General features: G+C 28.4%; 1 protein-coding gene across 2 annotated transcripts in view; it reads left to right on the forward strand.

The window, feature by feature from the left end:
* Positions 1-15328, forward strand: part of LOC113558434 (scavenger receptor class B member 1-like) — a 93554-nt gene that overhangs the window by 42235 nt on the left and 35991 nt on the right. Inside the window, exon 1 of one of the 2 annotated variants that reach the window (XM_026963891.1) lies at positions 3309-4106. The exons of the other annotated variant lie outside the window; for it this stretch is intronic. Coding sequence (XP_026819692.1) covers positions 4088-4106 — 19 coding nt within the window. The 5' untranslated portion in view covers positions 3309-4087. Of the gene's footprint in view, positions 1-3308; positions 4107-15328 lie in introns of those variants that run through there. 2 annotated transcript variants of the gene reach the window in all.

The raw sequence follows: 15328 nt of genomic DNA on the forward strand, positions 1-15328 counted from the left end.
AATACTAATATAGTAAAGGCATAAAAGTTTAAAATAAATTAATTTATATTTTTGTAAACAGAGTAAAATTGTAAATTTAAAATTTCAGCCACAAATAAAATATTTTTCTTAAAAGTTTTTTTTTCAGTATAAGATTTTAATTATAGTTACGAGCGTAATAAAATATGATTATTTTTGATTTGTAGTTAGCATGATAATGTGTTTTACAATTACAGAATAAATACGTAGCAATATTTTTATAAATTAGAAATCCGTCATAAAACTCGAAATCACGCAATATCAGTATGTTATTTTTCTGTAAATATAGTAATAAAATTGTTCGGTATATATTAATTCAAGTTCCATGTCAAGGCTACTCTGTCGAGAGTCTTCCTACACACCATTTCACTATATAGCTTTTATATATTTACTGAAATTTAATTATTATATATAAATTATATACGCCAATAATAATTGTCTTTTAAGTAAAAAAAATACATTTGATTTAACAAGCTCCATTAAATATTCATTTTCAGTAAGTAATTTGATGTGTCATCTCTTTTTTGTATTTTTGTAATTATAATAAAAACAATAAGATACAGACTTCTAAAGACTATAGTATAATAATTAAATTAGTATAACACATAGCATTATTTGTGCTACACAAATACCATTTTACCAATTATTTGTTTGGTATAATATGGTATAATGGTATGATCAAGTTGAATAAACACGAAAACACTGCAGTAATTTATATATTTAATATATTTTTACGATAGGATAAATAATATAGACTCGAATAAGAATGATATGATACAAATACTCAATTTAGTTTCAAATTTAAATATGATTTTTCGTCAAAATAAAATATTTTTACGAAACATTGAAACTACATACGTAGGTACACTATAATACTAAAATAATGTTTATGTCGATCGGTCATCAGTCATCGCTTACATTGCACGCGAGTCCCAACGTCTTCGTTGACCATATTATAATATTTTATCGATTAAATTGTGAGTGAATTATGACATAATGTATAATATTGCTGTTCATTATGTGCGGCCATGTACATCGTCAGTCGTCATCGGAGCCGCGGCGCAGATGTACCAAATACCTATATAATCACGGGTTACCTATAATCTATATATATATAAATTATAAATACCTATTGGCTATTCCACGTGGATACGTGATTATTATTATTAATTGCGATACCTACTGACGCGTTTTGTAACGTGACGAGTCGTCGGGATTTGCATTTCATTTTTCGATAAAAAAAAAATCGGCCATACTGATATTTTTATATCATATATTATGTTGTAACGCAGGTTACAATATTATATTATTACCGTGTGCAGTACTAACGCTAACACAACACGTTTCTTTATACCAAAATAATATATAGACGATATATAAATAATATTATAGCCAAAGGTGGTGGTCATTAACTATTTAATAGATTAATGTTATGGTTTTTTTTTTTTTTTTTATAAGCTTAATAAAATAACTAAAATTTAAGCGACTATTATTGTAATGACTTAATTTTTCCCAATTAATTTGAAAATATATAGTTAATATACGTTAGCTTTAAACCGTGTGTAAATAGACATCGCTATGGCCACTGTATTTTTATTTTATAATCACGCTGTAGTCTGTAGATGCATGATAAATACCGTCCTAAACTATACAATTATTTTGTTATTTAATAAAACGGTTAGTTATTATTCGAAATTTGTTGATATAGCACAATATTACTATATCAGTGTTCTGGACTGGAATTCAAACATCAATAAATTAGGAAGTACGAGCAATCAACTATTTTAAGATCTAAGTAGGTATGTTTTTTTTTTTTATGTCTAAAGTTACTTTAATTGTTGTTTACTACTGACTTACCTATACGTTATAAGTCTGATTTATAAGTTTACGTCGGCTTAAATCAATGTATCTCTGCATAACACGCATACAAACATACTTACTAACACACACGACTAATGTTCACCGATCTAGTAGTACATCGTAGTTAAATATGATGTGTATACACGTGTAATAATAATTTAAGTAATAACATAATATTACCTACCTCCGTTTCCCACTGTACACGCCCATCACTCGCGTTTATTATATATTATTATATATTATTACTCACTATCTCGAGTCGGACGGCTCCACAGATCTATCAATCGATTCCGCGGTGCCGTAAATGCATATTATATTATGATCAAATAATAATTATACCAAATCGTCAGTGTACGCAAATACTACGGTCGTCGACTATTCAAATCCTTAGTTAGTGACCGATCATAAATACACAACAATATGCCAAGTTTACTACTACGATAGATGGTGTACCTAGGTACCCACTCGGTAACTTTTAGAAAAAATTCGTATAAACAACAACGGAATAATCTCTCCTTGAAACAAAAAAAATTCCGTTCAAAAAATCTAGACATCGTTGCAGTGTTTTCAAACGTGTATTTGAACACCAAATAATTTGGATTACGCACATTATCTCAAACAAGTATGTCAGTATAGGTATGCATAGTAGCACGCGTTTTGGGCGTTTCGGCGCGACCACTACCACTGCGGCGGCGGCGGCGTGTCGATGGGCCTATCCCCGGCGCATTATTGTTATCAAAAATGTCAACGTTATCATATTCGTATGGTCTCGTCGGCGGCGGCACATTAGATAATGATATTATATACCTACCTGTCGTACCTACACACGGCAAAACGAAATAAATTGCTATCTCAGTCACGGCGTCCAGCGCAATAATATTATACAACAAGCACATGGATAAATACGACACGCAGCGGACGCGGACAATATTATTATTATTAGGCATATATGCCATAAATTATTATTATTTTTATTTTTTATCGCGCGCGCGCCCCACTGAAAAACGTATTATGTAGGTAGGCACACCTGCGCGTGCGTTCTGCAGTCGCGGCCGTTTGATCGGACCATCGACGACGGCAGACGACCGATCGTACAATATCGTTATCGATTCGGCGGCGTACGAGATAAACATAATACAATCGTATTTATAATTAGTAATATTGCAAGCAATAATAATAACAATAATATAACGACGACGACATTATTGTGCAGTGGATGCGAGCGCGGCGTACACGGGAATCAAAAGAACCAATAGTGTACCGATACGAGTGAGCATATTCTTAATGATATCTGCAGCAGCGGTCCCTCTCTCCCGGACATTTCACGAAGGTCAAAATGCATTGGCATGCATTGCCACCGCGACGTAGTGTGACCGCAGTTCGAAATTTCGTCGTCAACACCGGATTCAGTAATCAGTCGGTCGGCTAAAGGTTCAATGAAAACTCCTCCGACACTCCGGCGTTCTCCGTTCGTTCCGATCTACATTTTGTTATTATTGTACTGCCATAATATAACAGCCGCGTGTCGTCGCGTCCGAATTTCACGTACGTCGCGAGTATATCCACAACACTACTACAGCAGGAAACAGCAGGCGATCGCCGTCAAACCTCCGACGACTCTCCGCAACACGTGCCGCGCCGCTGTATCTCTGTCAGTCCGCGATAACCGTACAACGCGATAGGTGTTGTTATAATAATATCACGACATTGCAACACTACCGTAATAGCACAGTACACTGTATTATAGCATTACGACAATAATCAGTTCGACGCGATTTTCGTTTCCGTACGCCGCCGCCTTTTTTCTCCGTCGGATCATTCGAATTTTTCGCCGGATTTCTATTCCCCATCGACCCGTCTACAAGTCGTTCAACACGAATATATTTCCCGGCAAAATACAATATCATTACCGGATAGCGGCCAGTGACGACTACCGGTGCCGCGGTGTATAATAATAATAATAATAATAATAATAATAATTATAATAACATACAACGACGGTGCTCGTTCGCGTAATAGGCAGGTCCATCCATCGCCGCCGACGGCGGTCGTGTGTCCGACGCGAGGAAAACGCGTATACAACACAGTGTCGTGTAAAGGCACTTTGCCTGTTAAACACGGTGCACAGAAAAAATAGTAACGACCGCGTCGACCGCGGTCCGTCTAAAAATCGGATTCGCGCTGTCTAACGTTTGCGCGCGCAAATGAAATGCAACAACTTATATTTGGTAAGTAAGGGATACAACGTACATACTAGAATATATTATTATGTAAATAATGCATTTATCAACCTACTGCACCGACCTCCATCATCACTATTATATACTACTGTACGAGACTGCTCGAGAGAATATTATTAACTATTATTATCGTTGTCATCGTCGTCATTCGTCGTATTATAATTTATGCCGCGGTTAACAGTAATCAGTAAGCACCGAGAGTGCGTTTGGTGCGCGAGAGAAGTTTATAATAGTATAACAATCCTGCGGACGTCATGGAAACGATACGTTCTGAATTCGACACCATTTGGCGAAGAACAAATAATATAAAATTAAAAAATTATTTGACATTAAGATACATGTTCCGTGCATAATACGTTTATTTAATATTTATACTCAATACTATATTAATTCATTATGTAAAATTCCACAAGGCACTCTTTTTACTTGCCTTTAGTAACGTAATATTAACTATGCAGAAATTTAATTCCACGAAATTCAATCAATAGCCGTTTGATTAGTAGGTAGTAATTTGAAAAGAAAAAATTTAAACCGCAAATGAGTTAGTATTCAAAAGTGTGTGTGAGAATGTGTGTCAATCGATGAGCAATTGATGTGTAAATTCGTTTCGTAAGTTTTCGTTGCTCAATTTCTGTTCAAAAATCGTCCTCCTTTTTTCATATATCTACACTTACTGTATTATACATAAATTTCTCATTTGATTTACTTGTTTTCATATTTCACGTGTGAAATATAAAAAATGTACGAACGTAGAACGAATATAATAATAATGTAATACGTTTAAAATAAAATTATTTTGTAATTTATTCTGGTAAAAATGTTATGTTTGTTGTAATTTTATCGTTTAATTATTTTTCTAATATTTTTTTGTCGAAATACAGAATTTTTCGTCATACGTTGAATTGTTAATTTAGACATTATAATAGACTCATACAGCGTACTGTATTCTAATTACACAGGTTAGCTGCAGTAGTTAAAATAATATAAAACACGTTAAAAAGATAACAAATAAATAAATAACAACAATATTTATTTTTAAAAGTAGTGGTTATCAATATTAATAGCAATGAAATAAGTTATAACTATTATACTATTTATTTAAGGATAACATTTTCTATTTTAGATTATTAGTGAAGCGATTAATGTATTGATTTTTCAGTGATGTTGTTTTTATTTGTATGTACGTGTGTATTTACAGTAAATAAATATATTTAAATATGGTTTTTGGTAATGAATTAGATAAATTTGATTTGCTGGAACCATTGGGTAGTTAAAGTAAAAAATTCACAATACCTATTCTTTTTAAAATAATCGAGAAAAACTGAAACAAAAAAAAAAAAAAAACAATAAAACCTGAAATATAAGCATCCGTTTTCGAAAAAATAGATTTTTGTTTGATCAACAAAAGATACGTCATGACACAATTTCAAAAATATTTATATTAGTACTTTCTTGATATGATTACATTCTCAAAACATTTTGGTTCATTTTTGATATTTATAGACAATTAACATGTTTTACTTTGTTTAGTTTTTTCGATTTGTGTTTCATACAATTTTCGTTTCTAAATTATATAGCTTGAAAATGTTAACTTCACAAATTGTTCTTACAGTAATTAAAAATGTTTAAAAGTCTCGATTTTATGAAAATTTGAAGTTCAAACTTCGACAAAATTGGATATATAAATAAAAAATAACGATTATAGGTAATTATTTTGATTTTAAAAATATTAATCTTTGATTCAAAAGGACTTGAAACTTTTTGCCATTATGTAAATTATTTTATACGAAATGTATACTACATATCGGGGACAACACCCGCTTTTCATTTCAATATTTATTTTGGACTATATTATAATAAAATATTTTGTTTTATATTATTATTTAAATGTGTTCAATCCACAAGTTAGGTATAAATGATTATTATATTATGGCCGTACGCGCAAACATTAAAAATATTGTTTCTTTGGTAGTCTGTATAGTTTTCATAAGTAAGCAAGTAGCTAATCAATATTGAGAATTTCGATTTCGGAGATTTAGACGCTCGAAGCTAATGTGTGTTTATTGCAATGATAGTAATACGTGGGTCAGCTCGGGTCAGTTTTTTTGGGTTTAAGTAAAAGTGTGTTGTTTTTTTATACGTGAATTACCTACTAATTAAGTGCGTATAAGTAATAGTAATAATATTCAAAACATTTATAGTATAAATAAACGAGTATTTTAGTTTTCTTGGATAAAATCCAACTAATATAATAATAATAATTTACGGTACACGTTGAAAACTTTGACAACGGCCAAACACGCTGTGAACGGATAAGCAGTAGTTTCGAAATGAGATAATATTATATTATAATGAAAGTAAAATATCATTCTATATCGAACAATATTGATAGACATAAACTTGGTGGGCTACTGAGGTGGGTTAACTATATATACTATAATATGTTCGATAGCGATTAATGCATCTGTAACGTAACGTGTATGATGTAGTTCTATGAATAATGTATCATATCCAAATGGTGACTGTTAATGCAGCCAGATTTACTACAAAAACCATCGATATTCTGTTGAAGAAATATGAAACCGGCTATTGAGTTATAGTTCTTAGTTTAGTTTGCAGTAGTTCTAATCATTAAAACAATTATCGAGAAATTCTAAGAAAATAATGAATCGACTGAATATATTATTCTAAATCTAATATCACGTGAAACTTCTTTAGCGTTTTTAATACTCCGAAAATGAATATGAATATCTCATTGCGTTTAATAATATTATTATGTTCAAATGATACTATATTTTAATATACGTATTCACATACTAATTTTTGATGTATAAATATAATAAATATAATATGAATGTATCGTGCAACTCATTTCATAATTAATAACAATAATATATAGGTCAGTGGCGTAATTTTAAATTTTCCTTAGGGGGGGGTGTTATTTTTTTTAATAGAAAACTAAACTTTATTACTTGCAATAAAAAAATGTTAGTAAAATAAAACTCTGGGGATCTATCCCCCTCATCACTTTCTTAATTACGCTCCTGTTATATCTTAGTATTTTTAGTATCTTATTCTAAAAATTCAATACTAACTTATTTCATGTACTGTTTGTTTTTAAATTAGATGGTTTCATCCGGATCTACGCAAAATAATATAATATTAAATCTATATTTTTGAATGATTTTCTATTTTCTTTTTAAATTTATAATAAGAGTCAGATCTCAGTTATTAAATGTATTGAGGTATTTTTAACATTTTAAAATATTTTGTGCAAAAATTTTGGGCAAAATAAAATCCCATCAAAAAAAAAAATAATAATAATATACATCATATTATACTTTAGTGTGTATAAAAAATCCACTGTTTTTGATTAGGATTAAACCTTAAATTCCCGTTAATTCTGATTTAATAAATCTTGATTTTCCAATACAAAAAGTAGAATGTAGGCTATAGGTGATTCTATTTTAACAGTAACTACTCTCAATCTCAAAAAGTATACATTTTTGAAAATATTTTTTTTACATAATTGTATATCATTATACAAAATAACATTTTGATATTATCATTACATTTCTTAAGTTTTTACTTTTTTGATTGACAATTGAAAGTATAGATTTTTAATATTTTTATAGCTAATAAAGAACTTTTTTTGATCAATTTTTGTTAAATTATTGAAAAATATTTTGTTTTGAAATACCTATATATGTGATAAATAATTTATATTGACATTCAATAAAAGAAAAAAAATATATTAAAAATAATAACGTTATAAAATAGTAAATTATATGTATGTTTTCTTAAATATTGTTTTATAATAACTTAAATTATTGAAAAGAATGTTTTTATAAACCTTGATATGTGTCTGAATATACTTAATGAGAGTCTTCCATTAAAAAAATTAACCCCTATAAGGATGCCGAGTGATTGAAAATATAAGATAACCACTATTTTATCGTTAAATATACTTTTATTTAAAATCTGATTTTTAATAATATTTAAGTATAATATAGAGTATAACATTACTTCATATATTCAATTCCTTAAATGTCATAACATATAAATAAGTATAAGCATTTTAAAAAGCGTGGTCATTAATTATTATACTTTAATTAAGATTCTAATAAACATAATTTCAAGTAATGTATAATCAAAGAATGAATATATAGGGAAGAGAATGCTCGGTAAATCCCCCTGTATACACGTATGTCATTTATTATATAAGTTGTCTGCCGCATGCTCGTTTATAATACGCGTGTAACGGATTTCTTTCACGTACTCTCGCACGGGCTCAGCCGGTGCTACTATTGCCGAACCCGTCTGGTCGAGCGTGTTGCCCAAGAAAATGTGGCGCCTGTCCATACTTGGCTGAATCCGATTGGACCGCAGTCAAAACAATACCACTGCTGCACCATTTATTACTTCATATTATTATTATTATTATTATCACTATAGCATTTGGACTGTCATGATCGTGAACGTATTGAAATCGTGTTTGTATTTTGTGTTATCGAAAAGTGAAAATGTAAACTATTTATGTATATATAATAATAAATTTGTAAAACATTATAGTTGTGTCAAAAACGAGTTTTAGAGTGTAATATTATAATGTCTAAAAACATGCTTAAAAAAAAAAAAAAGTGAGTTGTGAAAACATATTGAAAAGATGCTCGCGCACAATAGCAGCTCTACACATTGTTATATTTGTTTAGATACACAATCTTTCATAAATGTCTAAAAATAAAATAGTCGTTAAAAAGATCTATTTCATGCATCCATTTTGAAGCAAAATATCTTGATCAATCTCCGTAGGTAAACCAGTTCTTGCGCTGAACCGTTTTTTAGAATGAAATTTATATTGTTACTAATACAAGGGATGATATAATATTCTATGTTGACTTCCTGTACCGATATACCTATTATAATAAAAAAATTGTAAAAAACATAAATTGCATACTATATTATGAATAACTTATAAGTAATTATCATAAGCCGTAGTAATTCTATATTACGATTTTTGAAAACATAACTGAGAACAAAATTGTTAACGGTAAAAATATTGCGCACCACCCTGATTAATTGTAAATAGTAATACATAGTACGTAGAGTTGTGGTTTGGTGTATGCGTTTTAGGAATAAATATCAAAATAATAATAATAATAATTTTAATACATAAGTATATAGAACAACGTTAACTGGTAGCGACAAAAAATACGACTAAAGTATTGATTCGACTCCGTCCACGCCTCGTTGAATTTTCTGACCATAATCGTTTATCACGCCGCTATTTGTTGATGTTTCACCTCCGGTCGTTAATTATCTTTAGAAAACCCGATCCACCTAATGCTGTGCGGATAATTCTTACACTTTTAAAAATGCATTCGTTGCAATATATACACGTTGCGCCATACGCAAACAAAATATTATATTATACGAATACGAAACCATAATAATATAATATAATATATACAATTTTAATTTAATAATATGACATCAACTCCATCCGTTACCTTTTGTTTTGAATGTTCGGTTTATCGGATGGAAAAAAAATCGATCATTATATTTTTTAGGTCTACGAATTATATTTTACGAACATGTTTATTTCGATTAAATTAGATCTGCAGGCGGTACCATTATTGACAAAACGTCAAAAAGATGTAAATATTATGCGAAAAAAAAGTATTTTCATACTATTAATTAAAACTGATGCAGTGTATATAGTGTCTAAGCGTACTTACGTTTTATGATTATTATATTTTAAAACTTTTATCATATTTACTGTTAATAAATGGCATAAAATATTATTTTTTAAATTTTTTTCATATATTGAAAGGAATAAACCAATTTCCAAGCGATGAGGTCAACGCAACAATCGCCATTCCTCTTCTAAATCACTATTACCTGAAAGCACGACAAGATTATGATATTAGCACAACTTTTACACAATGAATAAGACATTTAGAAACGATAATAATATATGAATATAATATAGAAATAATCTATTTGCCTCTTAAAAAAAGGAAATTTATTAAATGTATTAAGTGCATAAATGATTGACTTTCGTTCACCGTATACTCGTATTATTCAACTGCTTATACCTACAGAATGATTTATCATTTTTTTTCAAAAAAGAACAAAATTTTTAATTGTTGATAGATAACACAATTATTTTCAAAATTTAGTATAATTTCTAATTTTTTAATATGATATAATATGATTTTATCCTAATGAGTTAAATAAAGAAATATGTATGGAAATATCATATAAAAACATTGAGGATACGAGTGATAGTTCGAATGATAGAGGCGGTGATTTTTAGGGCCGGATTTAGGGGTCGAACCGAGAAACTTATCTTGGATGATCTGGTCAGAGAAGGGGGGGGGGTGCCAATTAACTAAATAATAGTGGCATAATAGGAGAGGACGCTAATTTTATACTTTGCTCCGGATAAAAAATATAATAGATCTGGTCCTGGTGATTTCGATTATTTTTAAAATGAAGAAACGTAATATGTTTTTTTACAAATTAAGTGCATAATTTTAGTTAATATTGTACTTAATATTTAATTAAATAATAAAAAATATATTAATTCTAAATTATCAGAAAAGTTTTAAAAGAATAGTGTGTTAAATAATGTCTTAATTTTTGATTTTAACCTAACCAAAATGATTTATAGAGTTAAGATTTTTTTCCAAGATTATTGAGCAATAAAAACTCAAAAACGTAAGGGGCGTATACGCATATGCAAAACCCGTTTGTACCTACCTATTATACACTTATAAAAGAAAGGTATCGTCTTTGAATTTTTGTTCGATTTGCAAAGAAATTTACAAAATATATTTTTTTTTTTCCATTTATATAACATTTTTCGATAACTATTATAGTGATAAATGATGATATAATATTATTAGCATTGAGGCTATCACTGGTATATATTTATATGAACAGTCTGTGTCAATATAATACGCATATATTTTTTGTACATAGCTATTATGAGCTGTGACGAAAACGTTATTGACATTGGACTTAATCCGCCGCGTTACGCGTGTCGTCTGGTAGCAAAATACCGTGTAGGTATAACCGCACACCGCTCCATCGTGGTCGACACACTAATATCTCACGTGCTGCGTGTTATTGCTTATTATATAATATATAATAATAATAATATGTAGGTATATTCGTATGTAGGTGATACACTGCGTATTAACACATGCGTACCTATTTATAAATTATAACTACTGTCCTCTTTGGACGACGACGATGACGATGACAAAGACTTAAGTAATACATTGTATATAGGCGGTGCCGTAAGTTATATAATTTGTTTTATATTTTGTATCTATGTAATATGATTTGAGAAATCAAGTGCAATGTCAAATAATTATTATAAAATCATTAATATCAATTACAGTATCTATAATTCTTGTAAATTATATACATAGCTGGTACAGTGAGTTCCGTTATTATTTTATTAATCGGTAATTTTTTTTTTTTTAATAACTTAGTATCCTTTATGGAATTGTACTTGGACATTTAATAACAACAGTATAACACGTAGTAATCCATAATATTAATATCGAAAGAGAAATCGGAATAAAGAAAAAACTATCGATATAGTTTATGGTACTTGAGGCAGTGCATTTTTTTATTTCACAGAAGCCTAAAATTACATACATATATTACGTGCATATTATTGTATACACTTAACCATATATTATGACCCAGTATTAATAATTTGCTCAAAATATTTGTGGGTGGCATAATTATAGGTGTAATTTGAGTAAGCTGTAGCTTACAGTAAGAGTGATTGGCATCCTGAGTTCTAAAACCGAACTCCGCCTAATTATTGTATTTATAATGTTAAATTTATAGTTTGAAATAAATACTCTATAACGTTTCCAAGAGATAGGATAATAACAACAATGATCACATTTTAGAATCAAAATGTTCGAAAATGAATATGTATTTTTTAATAATGAGTGATGAATGAATGAAAATGTATTCTAAAAATATATTATTTTGTTATACGCAGTTAGTATACAAATACATTAAAAGTATTTATTTTTATCAAAGATAAAATATTAAAAAATTGAAATGTGATTGATTTTTTATAATATTTTATAAATATGAAGCGTAAGTTGAAGAATTATACAGAAGTATTTTACTGTACTAACCTCGTCATCTATATACATGCATTTTATAAATTGTATTATCTCATAAAATAAGAGCATTTATTACGTTTTTAAGATCTTATTGTATAAGTATAATATACGAGTACTTGCATATAATACAAGTATTATAATAATTTTAATAATAATATTGTATTTATAGGTAGTAGTAAGTTATTTAATCATGTAGAACAGCTATCACAATATTTTTAGTTGTGCGGACCACCAATTTTGTAAAATAATCTTTGAGGTCCACTAATGACTAAAAGCACACCTATATATGTGTGTGTATAATATATATATAATATAATAATGCATATTATACATATTTATAATGATTGCATTTTAAATATAATATACGTTAGTGATTCAGTAAATATGTTAAAATTATATGGTCCACGGTTCCTTATGGGTTGGGAACCGCTGATGAAGACTATATAACACAATGCGACAAGCAAACTTCGTGATAATAGAATGATAGTGTGTACAACTTAATATTCTAACTATCAAAATACTTCTTCATGTACAATTGAAATATTGTAAAGAAAAATAGTCCTGTTGCGTATAAAAAAAAAAAAATCATTATAACAAAAAATAAAAATTACTTATGTTGATTATTATTTTAGTACCTAACTGAAAGAAGTAATATCTATAATTTATTATACAAATAAATACAAAATAATACTTTTACATATTTAAATTTCCTATATCTTCTATAAAAATATAAAAACTAGATTTTAGACTTATCTCATATCTGTATCGAATTTTGAAAAATACTTTCTCCCAAGGAGGGGAGAACATCATACTTTTTTGTCGACTTTGTTAATACTATATCGAAATCATAAATGAAATTACACACCATCCCACCTATATTATGAAACCATACATTTTACGAAATTGATTACCTACCAAAATGTATTTAACACGAAGTTCATTCTTTTTTTTTTTTACTCTAGTTCGGTGCAATTGAATGTATACTTATTATATACTATGTACCTAACTAACGCTGCGTAATAAAAATATAAGAAACATGTATTAATTTTTATTCATATATATATTTAATTTAGTTACGTATGATAATTTATAATTAAATATATTTAAAATAAAAACTATTATTGTAATATTAAAACAAACATTACTAGCTAGTTAGTTAATGACATTTTCCAGCTATTTCTTTTATATCTCGTATGGTTTTTAGCATATATAAACACAATATTCGTTAACTCTTTACCTATGTGATAAAATGGTTATCAACATTGTAGATATTTTTTTATTTTATGTCCGCTCTACTACCTCTTTCGCTATCCCTTTAGGCACCTCGTAAAATCAAATTCACCGCATGATGTGCTTTACTAATCACCTATAATTTTTACCACAATCTTACCCGATTCCGTTTCTCTTCTACTGACGTGCCACTTACATGTATTGAATTGCGAATTTAATATAAAAAAAATAAAAATAAAATATTGATCCGGTGTGCCTATGTGATGGCGCATAATTTACGTAACTAGTTACCTACTGAAATGTTAATTAATCATATACATTATTGTATAGGCATGTATTATATTACATGTATAAATGCAAACATACATGCATTTTGATATTTCATCTTTAAATCTCGTCCACAGTATAAACAAAATATTTATCGTATTAATCGTATTATGTCAATATCGTTATAAATATAATATACATAGTATTATATCGTGTACCTTTATATATATATATATATATATATATTATAAATTATAATATGTAAATGCGTGAGTAAATATTAAACGAACCATGCTTAGTATTCTGGTCATTCTAATTTTTGTTCCAAACAAAATTGAATGTGTTTTAATCATATCATTCCGCGGTTTAGTATATTTTATTGGTTATTACACTGCGTAAATACTCACACGCATATACTATATTGTGATTTAACAAGTATAATTATCTTTATATCATAATTTAATTAGATATATATTTATTTCAATTCAGCGACTGAAACCTTGATGATTTATCAGTTCCGCTTCGGTTCAGTTCTTAAAAAATAATCTATTCCAGTTCCGATATTGGTTCATAAAAAAAAAATATTTGAAGTAACCCTAATATTTATTATTTTTATTTTTAGCTTCCACTTCAGCTTAATTGATTTGTATAATACACTACTTGTTATACTAGTAGGTATATGTTGAAATTTTGATCTTTTTTTTTTAATTATTATTATACTATAATAAATCGTTTTCTTTAAGACACTTGAATGCTAGGGGTTCCAGATTGGAAAGTCTGTTTCGTTTTCACAGGATCTAATCGTTTTACATAAGGGAAGTAATATAATAATGATAAGCAATATTTAGTTATCTATAAACATAAAACATATTTACAGGATTTCTCTTTATTGCGATAACTATTAAATATAGCCCCATATGCCTCTATGTGTAGTAAATAACGACTTATATTTGTTAACAATATTTTAGTTGTTTAGTAAACAATGTATACGTTGATATATTTTAAACTTTAGTAACGCGTCTTAGCGTCTGTATTTTATTGTTCATTGATTCGAAAGATTATTTTATTCAATAAGAAATCACATTTTTAAATTATAATTTCACTTTTCACTGTTTAACTATTACCGTAAATCGTTAAACAGATGATTTTTATGTAACTAAACCGTAATTAAAATAATCAGATTTTGAGATGTTACGTTTAATTTATATTTAATTAATTTTTTTTTTTTAATCATAGTCCACAATAACAGGTTTTATATACAACATATTGTAATAGCTGTAAATATGTTTAATAATTATAAGTCGAGTGTTTATTACTAGGAAATGTTTACAAATAGTAATAAAACATGACAATAGTTTAATATAGGTTATGGTAATTTTTAAGTCATTTAAAAAAGACGATGTTTGTATCACTTCAAGACACTCCTTAAAAAGTTTAAAAATCTAGATATTTTATAATGAAGTGTTTAGTATAGGCCTTATAACTATATCGGTACTTAAGTATTTCAATAAACTTAATACGATGCAAATATAAAACGGTAATTTATGGATG

Source organism: Rhopalosiphum maidis, chromosome 3, assembly GCF_003676215.2.
Source record: "Rhopalosiphum maidis isolate BTI-1 chromosome 3, ASM367621v3, whole genome shotgun sequence".
NCBI lineage: Eukaryota > Metazoa > Arthropoda > Insecta > Hemiptera > Aphididae > Rhopalosiphum > Rhopalosiphum maidis.